The 25,281-nt window shown below is 41.9% G+C and overlaps 1 protein-coding gene across 9 annotated transcripts in view; it reads right to left on the bottom strand.

Moving 5' to 3' along the window:
- MAP2K5 (mitogen-activated protein kinase kinase 5) overlaps positions 1 to 25,281 on the bottom strand; it is a 212,653-nt gene that overhangs the window by 166,607 nt on the left and 20,765 nt on the right. For all 9 annotated transcript variants that reach the window (XM_073304431.2, XM_073304437.2, XM_073304432.2 and 6 more), the window contains 3 exons: positions 9,220 to 9,289; positions 3,602 to 3,642; positions 2,764 to 2,831 (listed from right to left, as the gene is read on the bottom strand). In XM_073304431.2, coding sequence (XP_073160532.1) covers positions 2,764 to 2,831; positions 3,602 to 3,642; positions 9,220 to 9,289 — 179 coding nt within the window. The remainder of the gene's footprint in view (positions 1 to 2,763; positions 2,832 to 3,601; positions 3,643 to 9,219; positions 9,290 to 25,281) is intronic.

The following is a 25,281-nucleotide window of genomic DNA, read 5'->3' as shown; positions in this document are numbered from 1 at the left end:
AAGTCAAAATATTTTAAAACACCACAGATGATATAGTGGAACCTGCACATGAAGGTTCTAAAATATATATTTTGTGCAGTCACAGAAACTTGGAGATGTCAGGGCAAGTTTTAGAAAATACAAATAAAAAAAATTAAGAACAATATTGGTACCATTTCACTCTGAGCCGTAAACTTAAATTCTTAATTGAAGCTCTTAGCTTTTGGAAACTTGACTACATGAAATAAATGAAATAGCAATGAAGAAGTACCAGCATGATGCATAGCATGATGCCTTTCCAGAGAGCACGCTCATTTTATTAGAATATACAAGAAGTTCAGATTACATATATGCAATGATTGGTCTGTCAAAAACTAAGTAAAATATGGACTACCATGGAGGGCTAAAGAGATCAAACTTCTGACTGGATTACAATTATTTTTTAATACTTGAAAGTAAGTATAAAAGTGGTGCTTTGTCTGTGGTAAAAATTCAAGTATATGGTCAAGATTTTCATCCTTAGGTGTTTAAAGTAAGGTCCCTAAATCCATACTTAGCACCTAAACAAAACTAGATGGATTTTCTGAGAACCTCCAACACCCACAGATTTTAAGAGAACAGTAGGTGCTCAGAACCCAGTTTAATATACGTGTCTTACACAGCCTAATTGGAAAGTGTTTGCCAGAATCTAATTAACCCATCCTCTACATGCATAGGTGCTGGAATTAGGGGTGTTGGGGATGCTACCACACACCCTGGCTTGAAGTGGTTTCCATTATATACAGGGTTTACAGTTTGGTTAAATGGCTCTCCGCACCCCCACTATAAAAATTGTTCCAGCACCCCTGTCTGTGTGTTTAGAAAGAAGAAATTTTATTTCCACTTCAATTTGTTTTTATAGCCTCTCCCTTTTTCAACACAATTGTCTCATGTACCAGCCATCTTGGATTAGTTATAGTCACAGACATTACACTTCTAGTGGGATATTCACAACTAACTGCTGCAGTTGTATTTGTGTTTTTGGTAACTGAAGACTATTTTGCAAAAATGAAATATGCATTGCTATAATTGATTCCAAGGTAATTTCCTCTCCCAAAATATCAAGGCGTCCCCCTGTTTTCCTGACAACCTGATCTCCTCATCCTCCCACACAACATACAGCCTAGACAACAGTACCACTAGAAATATCCTCTCAGACAGATTAGTGAACTTTAAAAAAAAAAAAAACAACCAAACACAATAATATAATCTTGAAAGGTGCATGTGTCTGATCATAGATCACTACTAACAGGAACAGTGAAAACAGAGACTTCATATTTGGTGGCTTTGTTCTTCAATAGGCCTTTTGTTCCCAGACTACTTTAAAGAAAGATTAAGTTTTCCAAGGAAACACAAGTTGATCTTGTCATCTCTCAGGACTAACAATTTGTGAACATGAAACAAAGAGAGACTTTCAATTACTTCAAAAACACAACTCCTAGTGCAAAAGGTTTTGGAAACGGAATGGCAATTAACCAAGACAAGATGACGCAATCTTCTAGAAGACTCGTTTTCAGTGCACTTTGAGAACCATCTCAGAGTACATGGCATACTGAAAACTACTGAATGCTAAGGAGAGGAAAAGTATTTACTTAGCTTAGTGTACAACGTAGGCTAGTGAAAACAGTAAATATTTTCTTCTAAAGGACGTGGATCGCATCTTCACAATTGTGATACTCAGCATATGTCACTGAGTTACTGCAACCACGATTTCTCCAAAGCAGACTTGCCTAAAGTGCTTGATTTTTCTTTTGTCAAGGTCTCTAACGGTGCTCACTGACTGGGGCACCTTAAGTGGTTTTGGGGCTTGCAGAGTCTGGCTACATACTGTATCATGATCTTTGCGTTGTCTCCAATGTTGTAACGTACTTCTGCTCTCCCCAGAGGATAACTAGGTGGCACCACAAATATCAAGAAAATAGGACTGCAATATTAGCAGGTACCAACAGAAGACTGCTTCCACTCAAGTGTGAACAGGTCGTATCTTAACATGCTTGTATTGTTCTTTGTCAACTTGTTTAAAAGAGGGTTTTTAAAAAGAAAAGGGGACACATTTGGTGCAGGGCTATGTAGAAAGGGCACTATAAAATGTATAAATTCCAATTAAAATACTGAGCCTTTGAATTACAAGGCTGTACTGTGGTGCAGTAGAAGCTACTTTCCAATATTAAACAGTTCTCTCATTCACAGGCAATAAGATGTAATATTAAATCCACAGCTAGAATTTTGAAAGAAATCTAAGGGAGTTAGACAGCCAAATCGCATTGCATTTTGGTGGTATCTGGGAGTTTAATACCCTTAGAATCCTTCCAAAATCCCAGCCCATGCTAGCAAGGTTATTAAATTGAGCATCAAACCTAACAGGACCAAATTTTTCAGCAAAACCACTTTGAATTAGATATCCAGTGAATGACTAAGCCTGCTAAATAACTAAAACTTCTGGCTCAACCATATACAGTATGTCAATGTCATATGAAGGATGAAGCCATCTGAAATATCCCATAAAGGCACAGTTCTATCGGCAGAAAATAGGTTTACTGAACACCTGTAATAGGAGTGTAACAAGTTCTACAGGGCAGGTTACATTATTTTTTCTTTCCCATTGTGCTCCTTCGCTCCCAAAAATCATACTGATGAAGTTATCTGACATTTCAAGTTTGATACCATTAATTACTATGCACCAATCAGTTCTCATGTTCCATTTTGTTTTAATAAAAAACATCCACATCCACTATTGACTCTTACCTATTGCTTGGAAGGGAATCCGAGACTGCTGAGCTGCTATTATTAGCAGACCCTGCTCGTGTATTTACCTGCAGGCAGGGAAAGAATCTCTATCAGTCGTTTGCGTTCAGAGGACACCATTCTAATTAACCTGTAATTTGCCATGAATTTCTCATTTCACTATGAAGGTTAATTAGCTTGTTGCTAGGCATACCCATCATTGAGGTCTTGTCTGTATGTAGGTTAGGATACTATATAACTGATGGGTTTCAGTATACTATTTCCTTACATTTTAAATCCTTAATTAAATAATACAGAAAAACAGAAATACGCAGTAAGACTGCCATTTTATTCCCTTTAAGACATGCATTAAGAGATAAACAATCATTTTATACAAATTATCCGATAGTTTCCTGCAATTCAGAATGGAGAACATATGTATGATTACAGTAGAAAGTTAGTAAGTATATATGAATGAATTGAATAAATGTCCCGAAAGGATTTCATTGCAACTTGGTTGTGTGCTTGACAGGTTATATAAATTAATTAAATCAAATGAATATGGTGTTTCTCCCTTCAAAAGACCTCTTTGCAAATTGGTACTAATAGCAGAGTTAATATGTAAGAAGCTTATTAACAAAGGGAAGAAACAAAACACATTTCAGTTTTTAATACAACTGTATACAACACTCAGATATTGCAGCCAATACGAAGCAGATGAATCTTTGTCCCACACTCATAAAAAAAAAATCTGCTTGTCAGAACTCAAAAAAGTGCAGTTTTATTTGACATTTCAATAAGTGGAACACAGCATTACAAATCCATCTAACTTTACTGAAACAATTATTGAAATTCGTACCTTCAGGCCATGTATGTTGCGTTTCCCAGGAGGCTTGCAGGCTGAAACAGTAATTGACTAAATTGTAGAACACATCAGGGCCATTTACAAATTTGCTCAAAATGAATCTTTTAAAAAGAAATGAGGGTGACACCAAAATTAGCAGCGAGAAATGATTGAAAAGTGCCGCCTAAGACCCAGAGCGGGAACTGTGAGCCAGGATTTTTAACTTGCAGGGACTGAGCATTTATAAATGCTAAGAGCTTTTTGACATTGTCTAATATAAATTAAAATTTCTGCTTAAAACACATCAAAATCAAGATAACTGGGCTAAAATGATTAGATTCATTTCTTAATTCAAATACCTTCACTATCTTCTTTTGCTTACCTACATGATGTACTGAAGTTAACTAAATTCTTTTAGAGAGACTTTGTTTTAGTTATGTTGACAAACAGGCCACTGTGTGTTTTAACGTGGGAAAACCTGGTTGGGGAACAAAGTTCAAAGACCAAGGAAGCAGACGATTGAATGCATTAAATATAGAATAAAAGATGATGCATTATTTGTTTACACGCAAATCCTGACATCTTTTTATGATGTCTAGCTTTAAAGATGAAGTCCTACTTGGGAAAAGGTATTTTCTTAAAGCCCCTTAAACAATATATTACCACGGTTTTTCCATTCAGTGGATGTGCCTTTGTCAAATGTTAAAACCACACAGGCTTCTAGCTACATGTTACAGACAATTCCCATTTTAAAACTACAGTGCTCTACAAATTGTACGTTAAAGGGCCTGTCAATTTTGATTGATTGTCTGGGAAGGGATGAATTTGATTTTTCTCTCAGATGCACATGTATTTCACTCCATTTTTTGACAGCAGGAAACAGTGCTATTTATTAGTCAAAAGGACACAGATGATAGTTATTAAACACATCAGCTAGGCCAGGCTGTGTGCATTAGAAATTACCATTATATTCTTAAAGAAGCTAAATATTATTTCACCCAGGATTGGGGAGGAGGGAAATGGATAAATTTTTAGAGTAAATTTAAAGTTTACCAACCAATTTAGTTTACATTTCTTCAGAAATGGAAATATGGAAATTAACATTTTGAACAAACAATAAAAGACATGTCAAATGTCATTTGCCCTGATGCCTGAAACACCATGCTTTGGTAACAAAATTCATAGTGTTTGAATAAGAAGTGCACTGTCCATAAACACTGTAATAAGTTATTTGTTTACCATGAATTAAAGAATGGATAGTATTTAATTAAAATATTTTTCTCCTGAGCTACCACTGTAAGCAGAATTAAGACAACTGTTGTGAAAGGTTGAAGCATTCTTCAAAGAAACCCTTTATCTAGGTTTTTGCTGAAGAAGTGATCGGACCTTAAAACACAAAAATATATAATCAGTGGAGAGTATGGAAAATATAAGCTTTCAGAGCGGTTAAAAAAATACAAAAAAGAGTCACCCACTGGCAAAACAAATATATATTTTTGATGGGTTTGAAAAAAATCTGGCAATTATTATTTATATAGCATTTTACATCATAGGTAAAATATACTAAATACAAATTTGTTACCCTCAAGAGCTTATAATATGTAACAGGTGCAGCACAGTTAAGGCAACAATGCATGGCACATAGACATCAGTGCTGGCTGGTTTCATGGAACAGGCTGGTTTTCAGAAACGATTTTATTACAGAGTAGCACTGGAGAGCCTTCCTCAAAAAGGTTAAAATGATGTCAGGAAACGAGACGAGGGGCTTGTATGTATAGGATCTAGTGCGGACAGTGAGGTAGGGAGGAGTGGAACTGTGAAGAATTTTGAAAGAAAAAGAGAAGCTCAAATTACATGCAGAAAAGGTAGATGACACTAGGAAGACTCAAAAAGCAGTGGGAAGGGAGACATGGCCAAAAGGACAAGAAAGGAAAGTGTTTTTGTTAGGACAGTTTTGGACAGATGGAAGAGAAGAGCCTGGGCTAGAGCACTGGTTGGAAAAAAAAGAGGGGAACGGGCACTTGTTCAGCTACTGTAGAGGAAGAAGCAGCAGGACTTAGTGGGAGCTTGGATGTGAGAGAGGCAGAAAAATTAGTCAGAGATGACAGCAAGGTTACAAGCATAGCAACAGGGAGAACAGAGGGGTTAACAGAGAAACTTTGGGAGGAAGGAGAAGAAACTCGGCTTTGGACTGGCTCAGCCTGAGGTGGTGGCAAGCCATCTAAGAGGAGATGGCATGACTGGACAAAGGGTGAAAGATCACAGGTGGAAATGGAGATCGGCAAGTCGTCAGCCCAGAGGTGATAACTGAATCCAAAAGATCAAAGAATATCGCCCAAAAAAGGCATACATGGAAGAGAGAAGAGGCACTCCCATGGAGAGGGACAGCAGGAACCACAAGGCAGGTAGTGAAGGAATGGTCCAAAAGGCAAACTTATAGAACATAAAGTCTGATTATTTGTAACCTCCGTGTGGCCCTTTGGGGACTCAGCCGTGAAAGGTACTGAACAACTTCCAAGCAACAACCACTGATTTCAAAGTGAAATGACAATACTCAGCCCTTTTGAGCTGTTCAGCCCCTTGAAGACTCAGCTGCCAAAGTAGCATATACTCTGTCCAATTGCAAAAGAGAAAATATTGAAATCTCATGTGGCCATCACAAAATATGCAACAAGGGGCTCTTGAACCTTCTTCACACAACTCCAAACAAGGGGATGTGTCATGAGTGCTCTAATTTCCCAAGATATTAAATAGGCCTGTGGTCTTGTTCAGGGAACGTGTGTGCGCGCATGTGTACGTACACACTAGATCAGGGGTCGGCAACCTATGGCATGCGTGCCAAAGACGGCACACGAGCCGATTTTTAATGGCACACTGCTGCCTGCCGAGTCCCAGCCGCCGGCCCCGCTCAGCCCGCTGCCGAACCCAGGCCGGGACCTCAGCAGGCAGCAGCGAGCCATTAAGAATCCTGCCCCCCCCCGCCCCCCGGGGCAGGGTGAAGAAGCTTGGTTCCGCCGGCTGCTGCTGCAGAGCAGACAAGCTCCCCTCTCCCCCGCCTCTTCCCCCAGTGTGCAGGGTCCTGCCCTTCCTCCTCCCCTGCCTCTTCCCCCAGCATGTGGGGTCCTGCCCCTCCTCCTCTCCCTCCCCGGCTGATAGCCCTTGCGAGGGAGGGGGAGAAGCGAGCATGCTCACTGCTCTGAGGAGGAGGCAGAGAAGAGGTGGGGACAGGGCCATGGGAGTGGCGGGGAAATCAGGGCACATCCCCTCCAGCCCCCTGCCATCAGCTGCTCAGGGCAGGGGGCTGGGAGCACTCCCACGACCCCACAGCCCCAGCCTTCTGCCCTGACCCCTGCACCCCCCCACACCCTCCCAGCCCTCTGTCCTGACCCCTGCACCCCCCTCACACACACGCCCAGCCTCCTGCCCTGACCCCTGCAGCCCCTCACACACACCCAGCCCTGGCTCCTGCACCCCCTCACATGCCCCCAGGCCTCTGCCCTGACTCCTGCACCCTCCACACACCCTCCCAGCCCTCTGCCCTGACCCCTGCACCCCCCTCACACACATCCAGCCCTGGCTCCTGCACCCTCCTCACACACACCCAGCCCCCTACCCTGACTCCTGCACCCCCACACATACCTAGCCCCCCCACACCGCATGTCCTGAATCTTGCACCCCCCACATTCCCACCCCCACCCCAAGCACCAAACGGGAGCTCCTGCACACCCCCCCACACACATTCCCACCTGCACCCGTCGCACCAAATGGGAGCTGCCTAGGTAAGCACTCCACCCCCAAACCTCCTGCCCAAACCCTGAGCCCCCCGTCCCTCCTCATTCTAGCTCCTGGCCAGACCCTGCACCCCAACCCCCAGCCTGCTCCTTCACCCCCAGCCCTGTTCTCAGCACACTCCCCCCCTCAGCTCAGTGCAGAGAGAGGAAGAGAATGGGCTAGAACCAGGGAGAAGGTAGGTACCCACTCTATGTGGGCAGGGCCGGGATCACAGACCGGCAGCGGGCTGAGCGGGGCCGGCAGCCGGGAACCTGGGTGGCAGGAGCCGGCGGACAGAACCCCAGACTGGCAGTGGGCTGAGTGGCAGCGGGCTGAGCCACTCTGCCCGCTGCTGGTCTGGGGTCCCGGCCACCGGCCCCGCTCAGCTCGCTGCTGGTCTGGGGTTCTGGCTGCCGGCGTAAGATCAGCATTTTAATTTAATTTTAAATGAAGCTTCTTAAACATTTTGAAAACCTTGTTTACTTTACATACGACAATAGTTTAGTTATATAATATATAGACTTATAGAGAGAGACCTTCTAAAAAATGTTAAAATATATTACTGGCACGCGAAACCTTAAATTAAAGTGAATAAATGAAGACTCGGCACACGACTTCTGAAAGGTTGCAGACCCCTGCACTAGATACTACACTACCCTGATACCTCATTACAATGTGTGAATGCAAATGCAGCTATAAACAGGTAAGAGTGAGTGAGTGAGTGTGTGTTTATGTACTACACACATACACACTTCCTTCTTTATAGCTGCATTTGTACTCAGAAAACCCACTATAACAGCGAGGAATTAATCTAGTGATGCATGAGCTCTTTCCATGCTAGAATTTACAAGAATCCCTCTGCTATTTCAGCCCCTGCTAGACTGAGATGCAAAAGTCTCAATATTTCTCCTTTAAGCATCTTCCCATAGCAGCTCACTAACCTACCACCAGAGACAGCCTCCTTTTGAGACCTTAATAGCATGTGTTAGAAAGGCCTGTTGGTTAGCTGCCCAATTAAAACTTCAGAGAGTTATAAGTAATGAAAGTCTAGAATATTTAATTGGGAACTCATAGTATGATTATTTGTATAGTATCAGTTAACAGAGAAGATTTTAATTCTTAATTATTTCAATTAATTTATTGCTGGGAGATTTACTTGGAGAATTTAAACCTTATCCATTTCCTCAATTAAGAACCACAGATGCAGAGACTAGATACTGAGAACATTTGAATTAGAAGGGTTATGTAATATGCTATTCTTTTTAACCATTACCTGAGTTCTCAGAGAAAAGTACATATCCAAAATCCAAATAGTTGCCTATGATTTTGTTTTGGACCTAGTAAATCTTATTTTAATAGCAACCCAGCACAAAAGCATGTGATTAAGTCTTCTGAATTCAGGAGAGCACTTGAGCACATACTAAGTGTTGTGCTGATCAGAGATACTTTCTTCAATCAGTGCCTACATAACTGGGTATTTTCTGTGTATAAAACTCCATTATTTTGATTCTGTCACCAACTGCCAACAGCTCAACAAGGGTCATAAGAAGCAACCAGAACCTGAGTTATTCAACTGCTTTGGCTTTGAATAGACACAAACTATTCCACCACCAAATTTTTTTTTTAAATGTACGTAAATATGTACTATGCAAACTAAACTTGTCAGTTTAATTTACTCCAGTAAATAAGCTATTTTATGTGCAATAACTAGTTTTCACTACAATCCTGACAATACTTAATTATTTTATCTAAATTAAGAGGTAAACTTCATATTATGTGCATTTAAACCTTCTGAAAACATAACTGTTGATGAAACATCTTACTGATATAATCATTGCTAATTAGAAGTTGTTAAGCATTACCTCTTGGATATATCTGCAAAGGTTCTATTAACTGTCCATTTACTTGCTGTTCCATTACAGTGGTATAATACTGCAAAGAGATTACAGAGATTATTCAATAACATATGAATAGTAGTAATCGTGTTATAGGTTGTTGAATTCATGGTATTTTTTAGGGTTTAAAAATTGCAGTTACACGTATCAGCCTCCAAAATACATTCCCACTGTTTGTACTGTCCACACAACAAAACAACTATGAAAGAACATTAAGCAAAGGGTAATGATAATCAGTAATACATTGACTCCAGAGGAGCGGTCTACTACTGTACCGTAGGACCATCACAGGTTCAGGCTTATCTGACATCTACATCATCATCAAATAAAGAGAACATTAACAAAATGTGCAGCAGTAAGTAAATTGGGAGTAATTGTGAAAATTGGTTAGGAGACAGAAATAATACAAAGGAACCAAGAGAGATTAGAAACAAACAAACAAAACACAATGAAATTAAACCTGGAAATATACCAACTACAGTATTTGTGGAAAAATAATTCAAAACAGAAAAAGCAAATGGGGAAGAGAAACCTGGGAAGTAGTCATTCTGAATGAGACCAATGGATGACAATGGACATACAATTGAAAGTTAGCCATGAATTGCCAATATGATATGAAACAGTAAATGCGGCTTTGGGCTGCATAACCAAAGGTATCACTCCACACAAATCAGAGAGGTAATATGGTCCCTGTGCGTGGGGCTCCAGAGCAGCGGCACTTACAACATAACGTCCACAGCTCTTAGCATTTAATTACCAGAAAGACATTGTCAAGTTAGGCGGACCTCAGACCACAGCCCCTGACTTTGTAGTGGCTGGAGTGAGCAGTTGATGAGACAGCTACCATATACACATAAATACAAGTTTGGCAAAGAGATGACAACAAGGCTACATAACAGTCTGTAAATATTTGAAGGCCATGAACACCAAGCATGGAAGGGAAATAGCACGGTAGGAGAAGAGTTACTGAGTAATGGGTGAAAAATAAGGAAAGGGGACATTTAGGCTGGAGATCTGGGAATATCTCTTTGCCTTTAGAAAAAATGTCCCCTGGGAAATGTCGGAAGCTCCATTACATGGGACACTGAAGAACAACACTAGACAAAACACCGGAACATGTACTTTAAGAAACAATCCTGCTATGGCAAGGAGATTGACCTCACTGGTTTTTGCCAATGCATCTCTCTGACTATGGGAAGTGTTGAGAATTCAAAGCACAGTACGAAGCATGTTCCAACTGCAACTTACCTATCTTAAGAACAAAAATGTTGACTGTGAGTCAGATCTTCAGCCAGTGTAAGTCAGCATAGCTCCACTGACTTTGTTGCTCATTTTCACCACCTGAGGGTCTGGCCCGAAGATTTTAGAATGATAGTGTTCTCAGATGAATATTTTATGATGCTGTTACCTATGCTGACACTACTTAACCTAAACAGAGAATACTGTATATCTGTATGGTGTCAGGTATCAGTGTTCTGATCATACCAATGACTTACCATAAAACAAACTTTTTTGACGTTTACATAATGCAAATCAACGTAAGGATTCGTTTATTAATTGTTATGTAAATAGTTTTCTTTCATCTTGTTATGGAATGCCATCAAATTAAGTATATAAAGGGAGCAACTACATGAATATAGTGAGCACAGGCTGTAAGACAGGTCACTAAGATTGCTTTAGTGCACAATACATGCTTTCGTTGCGTAAAATCATACATGCCTTCACAAAACTGAATTCTGGAAGCTTCAAGTCTTCTAGTTTCACCTTCAGACACAGATTTCTTTACAGCTGATTACAAACTTAGTCCTGATCTCAGTGTGGCTCTGAGTGAACACAAAAGTCAGCATGTGCAGACCCACTTGAAGGATTGGGGCCCTATTTCAATGTTCCTTTACAGTTCTAAGATTCTAACCTGCTAAGAAAGAGAAGGCATTTGCTATCTCCACATTTCTCTCGTATGAGAATGGACAGGAAAAACACTCCTCCTGTAAAGTGTTAATAGGGGAGAAAACTATTGGAGGTGTTGGGTCGTTAGCCCCATCCATGCATGATATAAAAGCATGTTTGAAGGGCTATCTGGGTCAAGATTACTGTACACTTCTCTTAAATAATCCCGCTACACATGCTCCCACTGTGCTTATACAGAGTAAAGTTATTAATTGCAAAAATATACAATTTTAAAATGATCAAGAGATCTTTGCAGGAAGAAAGGGAACTATCCCTGTAGACTTATTTTATATCACAGGGTAATGAATAACAAGTTAAGATCTTTGCCCACCCCCGACCCTCCCCCAAAGGCAGCTAGCATCTAAGAGCCACGGGGCTATAAAAGATTGCTCTGCTTTCTAGCAGACCAAAGCTGTAAAGAAAATGTGTTTCCTTACTTTTAGTAATATGCCAGGACCCCAAGACATATACATATAGTATAAGCACATACTACATACTCTCTGGAATAATAAACTAAACCAAATGTTCAAGAGACTACGCTTCTTTAGAAAAAAATAGTACTGTAGCCTTCTCCATTACTCAGTGATGACAAGTAAATGAAATATCAATCATGTCAGCTGTCAACCTTTTCGGACAGCAATAACTGTTAACAAGTAGTCTGGAAAAATTCTCCGAAAATGATTTGTCCTCCACATACGAGTATTTCAGTTTCCATGGAAAATTAAGATGCCAGTGGCTATTTGGAACATTGTTCAGGTACTTTTAAATGGAAAATTTGCCAGTTATTGATCCAGAGCATGTACCCCTTGCTTCCAGAAGGCTGCAAGCAACTTTCCAATCAGTGGCTGTCAAAAAAATTACTGCCTTTTTATACTGATACAAGACAACAGTGGTAGTGTAGATCCACTGCAACTTAATATCTTTCTTTAATTAACTGCTATGTATAATAAGAAAATAATTTCAATTACCATCTTACAATATTTCCATAAATATAATGCAAACTCTCTTTGTGTATTACAAAGCAAATTAATTACAGAGCTGATTGAAAACTGTGCTGATGGTCAAGTTCACAAACAAATAACCTCAATGATAAAAGGGTTATAACAGATACAAAGCAACTTTTCCTACCACAAAACCTTGCATGCATGGAAGGGACCTGTATTCTCATTTCATTATTTAATCTGAATTACAAAATAATTCACTCACTTTCCTTTTCCAAAACCTTTAGTGTGTTGACGGCAAAATGAACCATGTCAGTGTTCTTGGAAAGACGTTAGCAGCTTCCCAACCCTACAAACATTTGCTACCAGGCCCAGCCATTACCATGAGTGCCTTAGAATGTATGCTATAACAGAGCTACTCTCTGCAGTCCATTCTCCCAGCATGCAATTTACAAGAACTCTCAAAATTTCAGTATTTTAGGGTAGCTAAATCTTACCTACATCATTTGGTAATCAGCCCCAGTGATGATGATGGCCAGCAGCCCCTTTAACCATCAGTTTTTTTGTTTTTAAGGGATTTTTTGCTTTGGTTGTTTGTTTTCGTTTTATTGCATTATTTTTTGAGAAGAAGGTAGCACGCCCTGCAAAAAGATTATCCCCAACTCTGCCGGCAAGGCAGATGGATGTCCACAGAGTTATAACAACCTCACTTCCAGGAACAAGAACAAGTAATTTTATTGTCTCCACTATTTTCTTTAAGATTATGGCAGATTCATTCCCACTCTTGGAGACTAAAAAGCTCCAGGATGTTTTTATAAGCCACCAAACAACAGACAGACTGCTAGAATGTGAAACCATCATGTGCATCACTGAAACAGCCAACTGTTGTAAAACATCAGAGACAAAACAGGTAGAAACAAAATGGCTCAGACTGGAACAAGATTATTTATAGGCATCCCATAAATCTTAAGGCATTTGGGAGGGCAAAAGAATTGGGCACTTACAATTGCTAACATGCTGAAATTTCAACAATAGGCCTGGATTCATGCCAGAATGATGAACCTGCAAAGTAGTGATTTGTAAAACTGTGCTGGAAAAAAATGCAAGTATCCTTATCGTATCATGTCAATAAACCCAGAAATACAACAAGGAGTCTGTTGGCACCTTAAAGACTAACAGATTTATTTGGGCATAAGCTTTCATGGGTAAAAAACCCACTTCTTCAGATGACACAGATGACACAGACTAACACGGCTACCCCCAATACTTGACACTAATAAACCCAGAGATTTCTTGAGGATTATCAATGAATAGATTGGTTATAGACAGATCTCATGGGAAAGTATCATTATTGAGCCAGTAGAATAATAAAGAAAAAGCTGTAGAATCCAAAAATTTTACCCCACTGCGGATAAAATTCTTTTAATATCAGACTTGCAAGAAGATAGTCTGGTCTCTTCAGAATGCAAAGGCAAGTGAGGGAAGGTTGGGTGGGAAAAAGGTTTAATTCATCATCTCCTTAGAAGATCTGAACCTTACAAATAGGTGAATTGGCATCTGGAACCTGAAGTTCTTTTACTCTCCTGGCTTAAGTCACTGACATTAAGAATAACATCTCACAGTGAAACTGGAGCACTTGGTATTCAGTAATAGAAGGAATGCTTAACAAGGAACACTGCATAGAAGTTCCCAGAAGTAATCTCCTCAGATATCAAAAGATCATGGCCTAGCAAAGAAAGCCTTCTGCATGTTACTAAAACGAACTGGGGCAATGAATGCGTACGTATGAAGCCTGTAACCCACACAGAGACAGGCACAGGAACATGACTTATGCTGACAAGTCTTCCATCATATGTTCTAGTCTAATTCCTTACAATTGTCATTAGAAATGACTGAAGTGATTTTCAAAAACTGTTATGATCTGATGATTTTAAGGCATTTTGATCTCGAGCAAGACTCCGAGGGAACACAGTGCAGAATACTGGGTAAACCACTTTTGTAGTGCTGAAACCATACTGGCTTGCTAATTCCCTGTGGCACTTGGAACTACAGCCAGCTGTCTTCAATCTGATAATACTTGAAAACTCCAGTGTCATCAGACATTGAGGATCAAAGCTACAATGCAAGTGCAACTGTCAAGGTTCCTCCCCCACTCTGAACTCTAGGGTACAGATGTGGGGACCTGCATGAAAAACCTCCTAAGCTTATCTTTACCAGCTTAGGTCAAAACTTCCCCAAGGTACAAAATATTCCACCCTTTGTCCTTGGATTGGCCGCTACCACCACCAAACTAATACTGGTTACTGGGGAAGAGCTGTTTGGACGGGTCTTTCCCCCCAAAATACTTCCCAAAACCTTGCACCCCACCTTCCTGGACAAGGTTTGGTAAAAAGCCTCACCAATGTGCATAGGTGACCACAGACCCAAACCCTTGGATCTGAGAACAATGAAAAAGCATTCAGTTTTCTTACAAGAAGACTTTTAATAAAAATAGAAGTAAATAGAAATATAGAAATCCCCCCTGTAAAATCAGGATGGTAGATATCTTACAGGGTAATTAGATTCAAAAACATAGAGAACCCCTCTAGGCAAAACCTTCAGTTACAAAAAAGATACATAGACAGATATAGTTATTCTATTCAGCACAATTCTTTTCTCAGCCATTTAAAGAAATCATAATCTAACACATACCTAGCTAAATTACTTACTAAAAGCTCTAAGACTCCATTCCTGGTCTATCCCCGGCAGAAACCAGCATATAGACAGACACACAGACCCTTTGTTTCTCTTCCTCCTCCCAGCTTTTGAAAGTATCTTGTCTCCTCATTGGTCATTTTGGTCAGGTGCCAGCGAGGTTACCTTTAGCTTCTTAACCCTTTACAGGTGAGAGGAGATTTCCCCTGGCCAGGAGGGATTTCAAAGGGGTTTACCCTTCCCTTTATATTTATGACACGCCCCCCAAATCTCAGCTAGGGTGAAACACTGGCTGGGATTTCTTCCTGGAGCTCTAGGAAAAACAGAGTTAATAAGACACATGCATCTCTAAATATACTACCAAGTACATAAAGACTAACAATATTTTCCACATCTCAAGGACAATTTTAACCAGTTGATTCTGGGAAACTTTCACGGGAGAGTGCATCAGCCACTTTTTTAGAAGCTCCTGAGATGTGTTGGATGTCGAAATCAAAATCTTGGAAAGCTAAACTTCACCGAAGAAGTTTTTTGTTAGTTTCCTTGACGGTGTGAAGCCACTTCAGTGCAGCATGGTCGGTTTTCAGGTGGAAATGCCGTCCCCAAACATATGAAAGCTTTTCCAGAGCGTAGACAATGGCGTAACATTCTTTTTCAGTGACTGACCAGTTGCTTTCCCTCTCAGACAGTTTTTTGCTGAGAAACACTACAGGGTGGAATTCTTGATCAGGTCCTTTCTGCATTAAAACTGCTCCCACACCACGCTCGGACGCATCTGTGGTTACTAGGAACGGTTTGTCAAAGTCTGGGGCCCTTAGTACAGGGTCAGACATGAGTGTCGCTTTAAGCTTGTTAAAGGCCTTCTGACACTTTTCGGTCCACTGAACGGCATTTGGCTGTTTCTTTTTGGTTAGGTCTGTCAGTGGGGCGGCGATTTGGCTGTAGTGCGGTACAAATCATCTGTAATAACCGGCCAAGCCTAAGAAGGATTGAACCAGTTTCTTTGACTTTGGGACAGGCCACTTTTGGATAGCATCCACTTTGGCCTGTAGGGGGCTGATAGTTCCTTGACCCACCTGGTGTCCAAGGTAAGTCACTCTGTTTAGGCCTATTTGACACTTCTTAGCCTTAACAGTTAGTCCTGCCTCCCTTATGCGCTCAAGGACTTTTTGTAGCTGTTCCAGGTGGTCTGCCCAGGAATCCAAAAATATGGCCACATCGTCAAGATAGGCGACTGCATATTCTCCTAATCCTGCCAGGAGACCATCTACAAGTCTTTGGAAAGTGGCGGGTGCATTTCGCAGCCCGAAAGGGAGTACATTAAATTCATACAGCCCGAGATGTGTGGTGAAGGCTGACCTTTCCTTGGCAGATTCATCTAGCGGTACCTGCCAGTACCCCTTCGTTATGTCCAAGGTAGAGATGAACTGGGCCCGTCCCAGTTTCTCTAATAGTTCATCTGTGCGTGGCATTGGATAGTTGTCTGGGCGAGTTACAGCATTTAGCTTACGGTAGTCCACGCAAAAACGTATTTCCCCGTCTGGTTTGGGAACTAGAACCACTGGAGATGCCCATGCACTTTCAGAGGGGCGGATTACACCCATCTGTAACATATCCTGGATCTCCCGTTCTATAGCAGTTTTAGCTTGAGGAGAAACCCGGTAAGGTTGGACCCTAATTGGGTGAGCATTACCTGTGTCAATAGAGTGGTATGCCCATTCAGTCAGTCCTGGGGTGGCTGAGAACGTTGGCGCGTAGCTAGTGCACAGCTCCTGGATCTGCTGTCGCTGCATACGCCCAAGGGTCATGGAGAGGTTCACCTCTTCCACACCACCACCACATTTCCCTTCGTAGTAGACACCTTCGGGCCACTCAGCTTCGTCTCCTCCCTGGGCTGTAAACTGACAAACCTTTAATTCTCTGGAATAAAAGGGCTTTAGAGAATTAATATGGTACACCTTAGGCTTTCGGTTGGAGGTGGGGAATGCTATGAGATAATTAACAGCTCCCAGGCGCTCCTGGACCGTGAATGGCCCTTCCCACGATGCTTCCATTTTATGGGCCTGGAGCGCCTTAAAGACCATGCCCTGGTCCCCTACTTTGAAGGAAGGCTCTCTGGCATGTTTACCATACCAGGCTTTTTGCTCTTTTTGAGCATCCTGTAAGTTTTGTTTAGCAAGGGCTAAAGAGGTTCGGAGGGTGTTTTGTAGGTTGGTTACAAAGTCCAGAATGTTAGTTCCTGGAGAAGGTGTAAATCCCTCCCATTGCTGCTTCACCAACTGCAATGGCCCCTTAACCTCACGGCCATATACAAGTTCAAATGGGGAAAACCCTAAACTGGGGTGTGGTACAGCTCTGTAGGCAAAGAGCAACTGCTGCAACACTAGGTCCCAATCATTGGAGTGCTCATTTACGAATTTACGTATCATGGCCCCCAAAGTTCCATTAAACTTCTCCACCAGGCCATTTGTTTGATGGTGGTAAGGAGTGGCAACCAAGTGATTTACCCCATGAGCTTCCCAAAGGTTTTCCATAGTTCCTGCCAGGAAATTAGTCCCTGCATCTGTGAGGATGTCGGAGGGCCAACCTACCCTGGCAAAAATGTCTGCTAGTGCCTGGCACACACTTTTAGCCCTGGTGTTGCTTAGAGCTACTGCTTCCGGCCATCGGGTGGCAAAATCCATGAAAGTCAGTATGTACTGCTTTCCTCTGGCTGTCTTTTTCGGAAAACGACCCAGAATATCCACAGCTACTCGCTGAAATGGAACTTCAATGATGGGGAGTGGCTGGAGAGGGGCTTTGACCTGGTCTTGAGGTTTTCCCACTCTTTGGCACACCTCACAAGACTGAACATAGGTAGAAACATCCTTGCCCATTCCCTCCCAGTGGAATGACCCCCCCAAACGGTCTTTGGTCCTGTTCACCCCAGCATGGCCACTAGGGTGATCGTGGGCTAAGCTCAAGAGCTTGGCCCAGTATTTAGTTGGAACTACCAACTGTCTCTGAGGATACCAGTCTTCCTGGTGTCCCCCAGAAAGAGTTTCCTTGTATAAAAGTCCTCTTTCTACAACAAACCTGGATCGATTAGAAGAGCTGAGAGGCGGTGGGTTGCTCCGTGCCGCCGTCCAAGCTCTCTGGAGGCTTTCATCTGCTTCCTGTTCGGTCTGGAACTGTTCCCTTGATGCTGGAGACGACAGTTCCTCATTGGATTGTGGACCTAGGCTTGGTTCCTCTGGAAGCGATATAGGGGATGGAGCTGTTTCTGTTGACTGTGAACCGCTCTCCGCTGGTGCACTATGTTGGGATTCAGGCTCCGGCTGAGCCCTCTTGTGTCGGGTTATCGGCTGCTGCCAGTTCAGGGTCGGTGGGGCCCTCTGGTGTTGAGGTTGCAAGTACTGGATTCAGTGCTGACACTGGGTCTGGTGTTGGTTGTTTGGCTGGTTCCGGTTCTGGGACTGGTTCCGTCTGGGTCTCTGGGACTGGATCCACTACTGCTGTTGCAGACATTGGCCTGGGGTCCGGGTCCATCACCTCTGACCGGGTCCTGATAGAAGTTTCCGGAACAGAGCTAGGCCTCACGGCTTGTCTAGCCTGGCTGCGGGTGACCGTTCCCACCCTCTTGGCCTGCTTCACATGATTGGCCAAGTCTTCCCCCAACAGCATGGGGATGGGATAATCATCATAGACTGCAAAAGTCCACATTCCTGACCAGCCCTTGTACTGGACAGGCAACCTGGCTGTAGGCAAATCCAAAGAGTTGGACTTGAAGGGTTGAATCGTCACTTGGATCTCTGGGTTGATTAAATTGGGGTCCACTAAGGAAGCATGGATAGCTGACACTTGTGCTCCGGTGTCCCTCCACGCGGTGACCTTCTTCCCGCCCACACTCACAGTTTCCCTCCGCTCCAAGGGTATCTGGGACCTCTGGTGTGATTCCGGTGCAATGAACTGTAATCTGTTGGGGTTCTTGGGGCAGTTGGCCTTTACATGCCCCAGCTCGTTACATTTAAAACATCGTCCAGCTGACAGGTCACTGGGGCGAGGGGGGTTGCTGGAGAACGGGGTGGTGGGACGATAAGGGGTCTGGAGGGTTCTTTGGGAGGTAGGTGGGGCTTTGGGCGGCCCCCAGTAATAGGGTGGGGTCTGGGGTTGTCCCTTCTGGTCTCCGCTCCAACTGCGACCAGTATTCTTCTTCTCTGCCACCTCCACCCATCTGGCTCCAATCTCTCCTGCCTCGATTACAGTTTTGGGCTTCCCATCTAGGATGTATCTTTCTATTTCCTCAGGAACACCCTCTAAGAATTGTTCCATTTGCATTAGGAAGGGCAAATTTACTGGAGATTCAACACTTGCTCCTGATATCCAGGCATCCCAATGTTTCACAATGTGGTAGGCATGTCGGGTAAATGACACGTCTGGTTTCCACCTTAGGGCTCTGAACCTCCGACGAGAATGCTCGGGTGTTATCCCCATTCTGACTCTCGCCTTGGATTTAAACAGTTCATACTCGTTCATGTGTTCTCTAGGCATTTCAGCCGCCACCTCAGCTAAGGGTCCACTGAGCTGTGGCCTCAGCTCTACCATGTATTGGTCAGTAGAGATGCTGTACCCAAGGCAGGCCCTTTCGAAGTTTTCTAAGAAGGCCTCAGTATCATCACCTGCCTTGTAGGTGGGGAACTTTCTGGGATGGGAAGTGGTACCTGGAGAAGGATTGCTAGGGTTTGTTGGTATATTCTGCTGAGCCTTTATCTTCTCCACCTCCTCCACATGCTTCCTCTCTTTTTCCTTCTCCTCCTCCACATGCTTCCTTGCCTCCATTTCCCTCTTGTGGGCAGCCTCCTGTACCTCCTTCTCCAGCCGCATGAGTTCTATCTGTCTTTCATGTTCCCTTTGTTTTTCCTCAGCCTGAAATTTGGCTAATTCCAGCTGTAGTCGAGCCGCAGATTTTGTCATTCTAACCTCTCTGTTTTTAACTAACTTTACACCCGAGGTTTAGAAATAAACAAACAAAACTTGGCTGTAAAATTTTGCTGTGCTGGAATAGAATACCTATTCTCTGATAGTGATTGTCAGCCTACAGAAAAAGACAATTCCCTTGTCTCTGCTCTGGGCCCAAATCAAAGCAAAAAACCTCCAACTACTTGGAAACCTGCTTACCCAGCCCAAAGAAAAAGCAAATGGGTAGAACACACACCCCCTATTTACTTTTAGGAAAAAAAAAAAACTCTGGGTTGGAAGACTGTGAATTTCCCTGCAGGAGTTAAGTACCCTGCCTCCAGGCAAAGAAAACCTGGGGGGAGGGATAGCTCAGTGGTTTGAGCATTGGCCTGCTAAACCCAGGGTTGTGAGTTCAATCCTTGAGGGGGACATTTAGGGATCTGGGGCAAAAATTGGGGATTGGTCCTGCTTTGAGCAGGGGGTTGGACTAGATGATCTCCTGAGGTCCCTTCCAACCCTGATATTCTATTCTATGATTCTAATTCACAAAGATAATCCCCTTTTGTCCTTGCTTGGCCACAAAGCAGAGAAAAAACAAGCTGCTTTCAGTTTCAGCTGCTTTCTGGACTTCCTTTCCAAAGGAAAAAAAAATTTCCTTTTTAAAATTTGTATTTCTAGTTCAAAAAATCTCATCTGGATCTCAAAATGATTTCAGGTTAATCCCACCACTATGCCACCATGTCAAGGTTCCTCCCCCACTCTGAACTCTAGGGTACAGATGTGGGGACCTGCATGAGAAACCTCCTAAGCTTATCTTTACCAGCTTAGGTCAAAACTTCCCCAAGGTACAAAATATTCCACCCTTTGTCATTGGATTGGCCACTACCACCACCAAACTAATACTGGTTACTGGGGAAGAGCTGTTTGGACGGGTCTTTCCCCCCAAAATACTTCCCAAAACCTTGCACCCCACCTTCCTGGACAAGGTTTGGTAAAAAGCCTCACCAATTTGCCTAGGTGACTACAGACCCAGACCCTTGGATCTTAAGAACAATGAACAATCCTCCCAACACTTGCACCCCCCCTTTCCTGGGAAATGTTGGACAAAAAGCCTCACCAATTTGCATAGGTGACCACAGACCCAAACCCTTGGATCTGAGAACAATGAAAAAGCATTCAGTTTTCTTACAAGAAGACTTTTAATAAAAATAGAAGTAAATAGAAATAAAGAAATCCCCCCTGTAAAATCAGGATGGTAGAGATCTTACAGGGTAATTAGATTCAAAAACATAGAGAACCCCTCTAGGCAAAACCTTCAGTTACAAAAAAGATACATAGACAGATATAGTTATTCTATTCAGCACAATTCTTTTCTCAGCCATTTAAAGAAATCATAATCTAACACATACCTAGCTAAATTACTTACTAAAAGCTCTAAGACTCCATTCCTGGTCTATCCCCAGCAGAAACCAGTATATAGACAGACACACAGACCCTTTGTTTCTCTCCCTCCTCCCAGCTTTTGAAAGTATCTTGTCTCCTCACTGGTCATTTTGGTCAGGTGCCAGCGAGGTTACCTTTAGCTTCTTAACCCTTTACAGGTGAGAGGAGCTTTCCCCTGGCCAGGAGGGATTTCAAAGGGGTTTACTCTTCCCTTTATATTTATGACAGCAACAACATTACCCATGTAACAAGTTTCTTACTTCTACTGTATTGAAATATCTCTAGATAAATTAGGATGAACAATGTCTATGCTATCTATTCATCACTCTACATGCAACTCCTAATGCTGTGCTATATTCTCATTGGCTTGCACTCAGCAAGAAACACAGATTAAAAAAATCAGGGGTTTGATCAGTGTTGAAAAACTAAACTGAAAGGGAGAGAGACATTCTTTCCTCAAGCTTCTTGGAGAATATTACAAATCAATAGAGGAAAAGGCCATTTTAAATTACAATGGCTATATCAAAAGAATGCTTAACACAGTCCTTCATTTAATTAGCAACGATCAGAATATGTAGGTTTGCAATATTTTTCTTACAATAAAAAACATTTCATATTTTAATTACAAATTTACAGTGTGTTCATCAGGCAGTCACATCAGAGAAAAAGCTTTAGTTCCATTGGTGTCCTAAAAGTATCTTGAAAGAAACACTATGAAAACAGGTTGTTGATTGACACACATTCATAAAACAGCTGTCACAGCAGCATTTTCAACATCATTTGGCTGCAGAACTCCTTCAGTACAAGTCTCTGTGGCAACAAAATGACTACATTTTTTTACAGGACAATTTATTACAATTTTGGTTTTCTTCTCACTGTCCCTTAAAAATACAGAGCGTGAACAAAAAGCTCAAAAACACAGAATGGTCCCATTGTAGCTTAGTATCTTGCACACTTATCTACATAATAACTTCTGTGACAAAATTCTTATGCACTAGATATCCTTCATGTCACATGCAGCACATAAATGTGCACCATTAAGAGCCCGGGGTTGCTCAGCAATTTAAATAATTGATAAGATTTCAGTTATAAAAAGGAAACATTTTCAGTTTTAATACAAAATTTCTTTATGCCCCTGATAAAAAGGCATGATGATTTTGAAACATTGCCAGAAAACATTCAGATGTCAACAAATACTAGGATATTTCCACTTTAGTTTAAGCCTAAGGAGCTGACATTCTCAACCTTTGTTATACACGTTTGGTCTAGGAAAAAAATAAACATGACCTTCTCCACCATTAAACCCAAGTGTAAAAATGTTTGCTGTATTCCAGTCCTCCATTTATTTCTGTCTAAATATATAAAAGTTATGTTTCTCTGTCTGCCCTCCCCCAAACCACTTCACTAAGCTGACATCACACACACCTCAATGATCAGCTATGCCATTCAAAGGACAGTAGCAGAGAGAAAAGAGGGGAAGGAAATAAGAGATGAAGAAGAGGGACTCCATGTCATTTTACCCATGAGCACAATACTGAGAAGTTTTGTGAAAGATAAAAAGTGAAATCATTCTAGTTTTCACTCTATTTATGAAACAGAAGGCGCCTCTTTCCCACAAAAGGAGAATGTCACCATCTGCTAATGGCAAGAGACAAGGCAGATGATATAATTTCTCACCCTTGAATCTGGTCATAGAAGGAGCAGGGAACCAAGCAGGGCTGCAAGATTACCACTCTAGGGTTCACAGTGAAAAAGCAATAAACCCTAATTAAGAGATTCCTACTTTAGGTATTAATTTAGATGGAACATATGGGCCAAAGATGTTAATACAACTCAGTCACTGTCCAACCTTAAACAGTGTTAAACAAGGTTCAGGGTGTGGTATACAGAGACCTGAGCCTGCTTAGTACCATGGCGAATGCATCATTAAACATCTTTTTAAGCTTTTATTAATGATAAAGAAAAAAAGGAAAAATAGTTAAAATGTTTGAAATGTAAAGTATTAAATAGGGGTTTCATTCATTTTAATAACATCCCTTGTTCCCTCTCCTTTTAGCTGGAGAGAGTTTTCAGAAAGAAAATGTCTTTGTTTGACAGTCTCTCAGATAGTATCTAAGTCAGTAATAACTGTCCTTTTGGGGAAAAGAGAAGACGTTAGTTGAGATAAGCATTATTATATGTTATTCTGGCATCTTATGACCTTTTACGTACTTTTTACAGCTGAGCTCACAATTAGTGTAAATTTGTCAGCCCCATTACACACTGAAGTATCCACAAATGTTGTCACATTATACTAAAAGAATAACCCCCAAACCTCCTGCAGTAGTAGTAACAATGAAACAATGTGTTATTATGGGAGCACACATGATCATTTCTTTCACTTTATCAAAGAGACACACTGGAAGTTTCAAATAATCAGGACATTTGATTAGCTGAACATTTCTAGATGTGCTTATTTAGTCCTTCATTAAATTGTAAGGTGTGTGACTAGAGATCAGAGACTAAACATGCAGTTTTTCAACTCAGCAGCATGTGTATCCGGTAACTGTACTTTTAAAAGTACTAAGTAATTACCTACATAAAATATTTGCACTAGATCTTTGTATCAAATCACTAACATGTCCCAGCTCTGTGATTATATCAGGCATACATACTTAGAACTCTCATCAACCAATCAGATTCCTCCTACAAAGTAAATTTTGCAGTCTTTGCAATCCACAGAAGTTCTGGATAAGGAGGGTCTACAGAATCAGCTCTTTAAAAATTTTTCCTTTTTCAATTTTTGCTACTATATGTTCAAAAACAAGTAAAAACATCTAAACATTCTGCCTATCACCTGCTGGAAATGATGGATCAGGCCTTTAGCCATTTTATTACTACACACGAGTCCGCATCTATCCACACACATACACACACTTATATGAAAAGATGTGGATTCATGCACACACACACAATGCCTTACAAAACAGCCAGTCACAAAATCCAGCCTATGACTACATATAGGTACCTTATAATGTCTTTCATTCAAACTCACACTAAATGTTTGTTTATTTTAAAACCTTCAGCAAAGATAATAGACTTACCTACTAACAATTTTACAGTAGCAAACTGAAAGACATCTCCTAATTGGAGTTGCAGCTAGCAAGGGATGTGAAGGGTAACAAGAAGGGTTTCTACAGGTATGTTAGCAACAAAAAGGTGGTCCGGTAAAGTGTGGGACCCTTACTGAATGGGGGAGGCAACTTAGTGACAGATGATGTGGAAAAAGCTGAAGTACTCAATGCTTTTTTTGCCTCAGTCTTCACAGACAAGATCAGCTCCCAGACTGCTGCACTGGGCAGCACAGTATGGGGAGGAGGTGAGCAGCCCTCAGTGGTGAAAGAACAGGTTAAGGACTATTTAGAAAAGCTGGACATGCACAAGTCCATGGGGCTGGATCTAATGCATCCGAGAGTGCTGAGGGAGTTGGCTGATGTGATTGCAGAGCCATTGGCCATTATCTTTGAAAACTTGCGGCGATCCCCTCTATTGGGCAATGGTGAGGCCACATCTGTAGTATTGCATCCAGTTTTGGGCCCCCCACTACAGAAGGGATGTGGATAAATTTGAAAGAGTCCAGCGGAGGGCAACAAAAATTATTTGGGGGCTGAGGCACATGACTTATGAGGAGAGGCTGAGGGAATTGGGCTTATTTAGTCTGCAGAAGAGAAGAGTGAGGGAGGATTTGACAGTAGCCTTCAACTACCTGAAGGGGGGGTTCCAAAGAGGATGGTCTCAAGTTGCAGTGGGGGAGGTCTAGTTTGGATATTAGGAAAAACTATTTCACTAGGAGGGTGGTGAAGCACTGGAATGGGTTACCTATGGAGGTGATGGAATCTCCTTCCTGAGAGGTTTTTAAGACCCAGCTTGACAAAGCCCTGGCTGGGATGATTTAGTTGGTGTTGGTCCTGCTTTGAGAAGGGGGTTGGACTAGATGACCTCCTGAGATCTTTTCCAACCCTAATTTTCTATATTTCTATGCTTTGGGAGAAATAGTTGACACCTAAAATAAGCCTTGATAACAAAA

This window comes from Lepidochelys kempii, chromosome 10 (assembly GCF_965140285.1).
Source record: "Lepidochelys kempii isolate rLepKem1 chromosome 10, rLepKem1.hap1, whole genome shotgun sequence".
Lineage (NCBI taxonomy): Eukaryota > Metazoa > Chordata > Testudines > Cheloniidae > Lepidochelys > Lepidochelys kempii.
The sequence above is the reverse complement of the archived record's forward strand: the minus strand, read 5'-3'. Positions and strand labels throughout refer to the sequence as shown.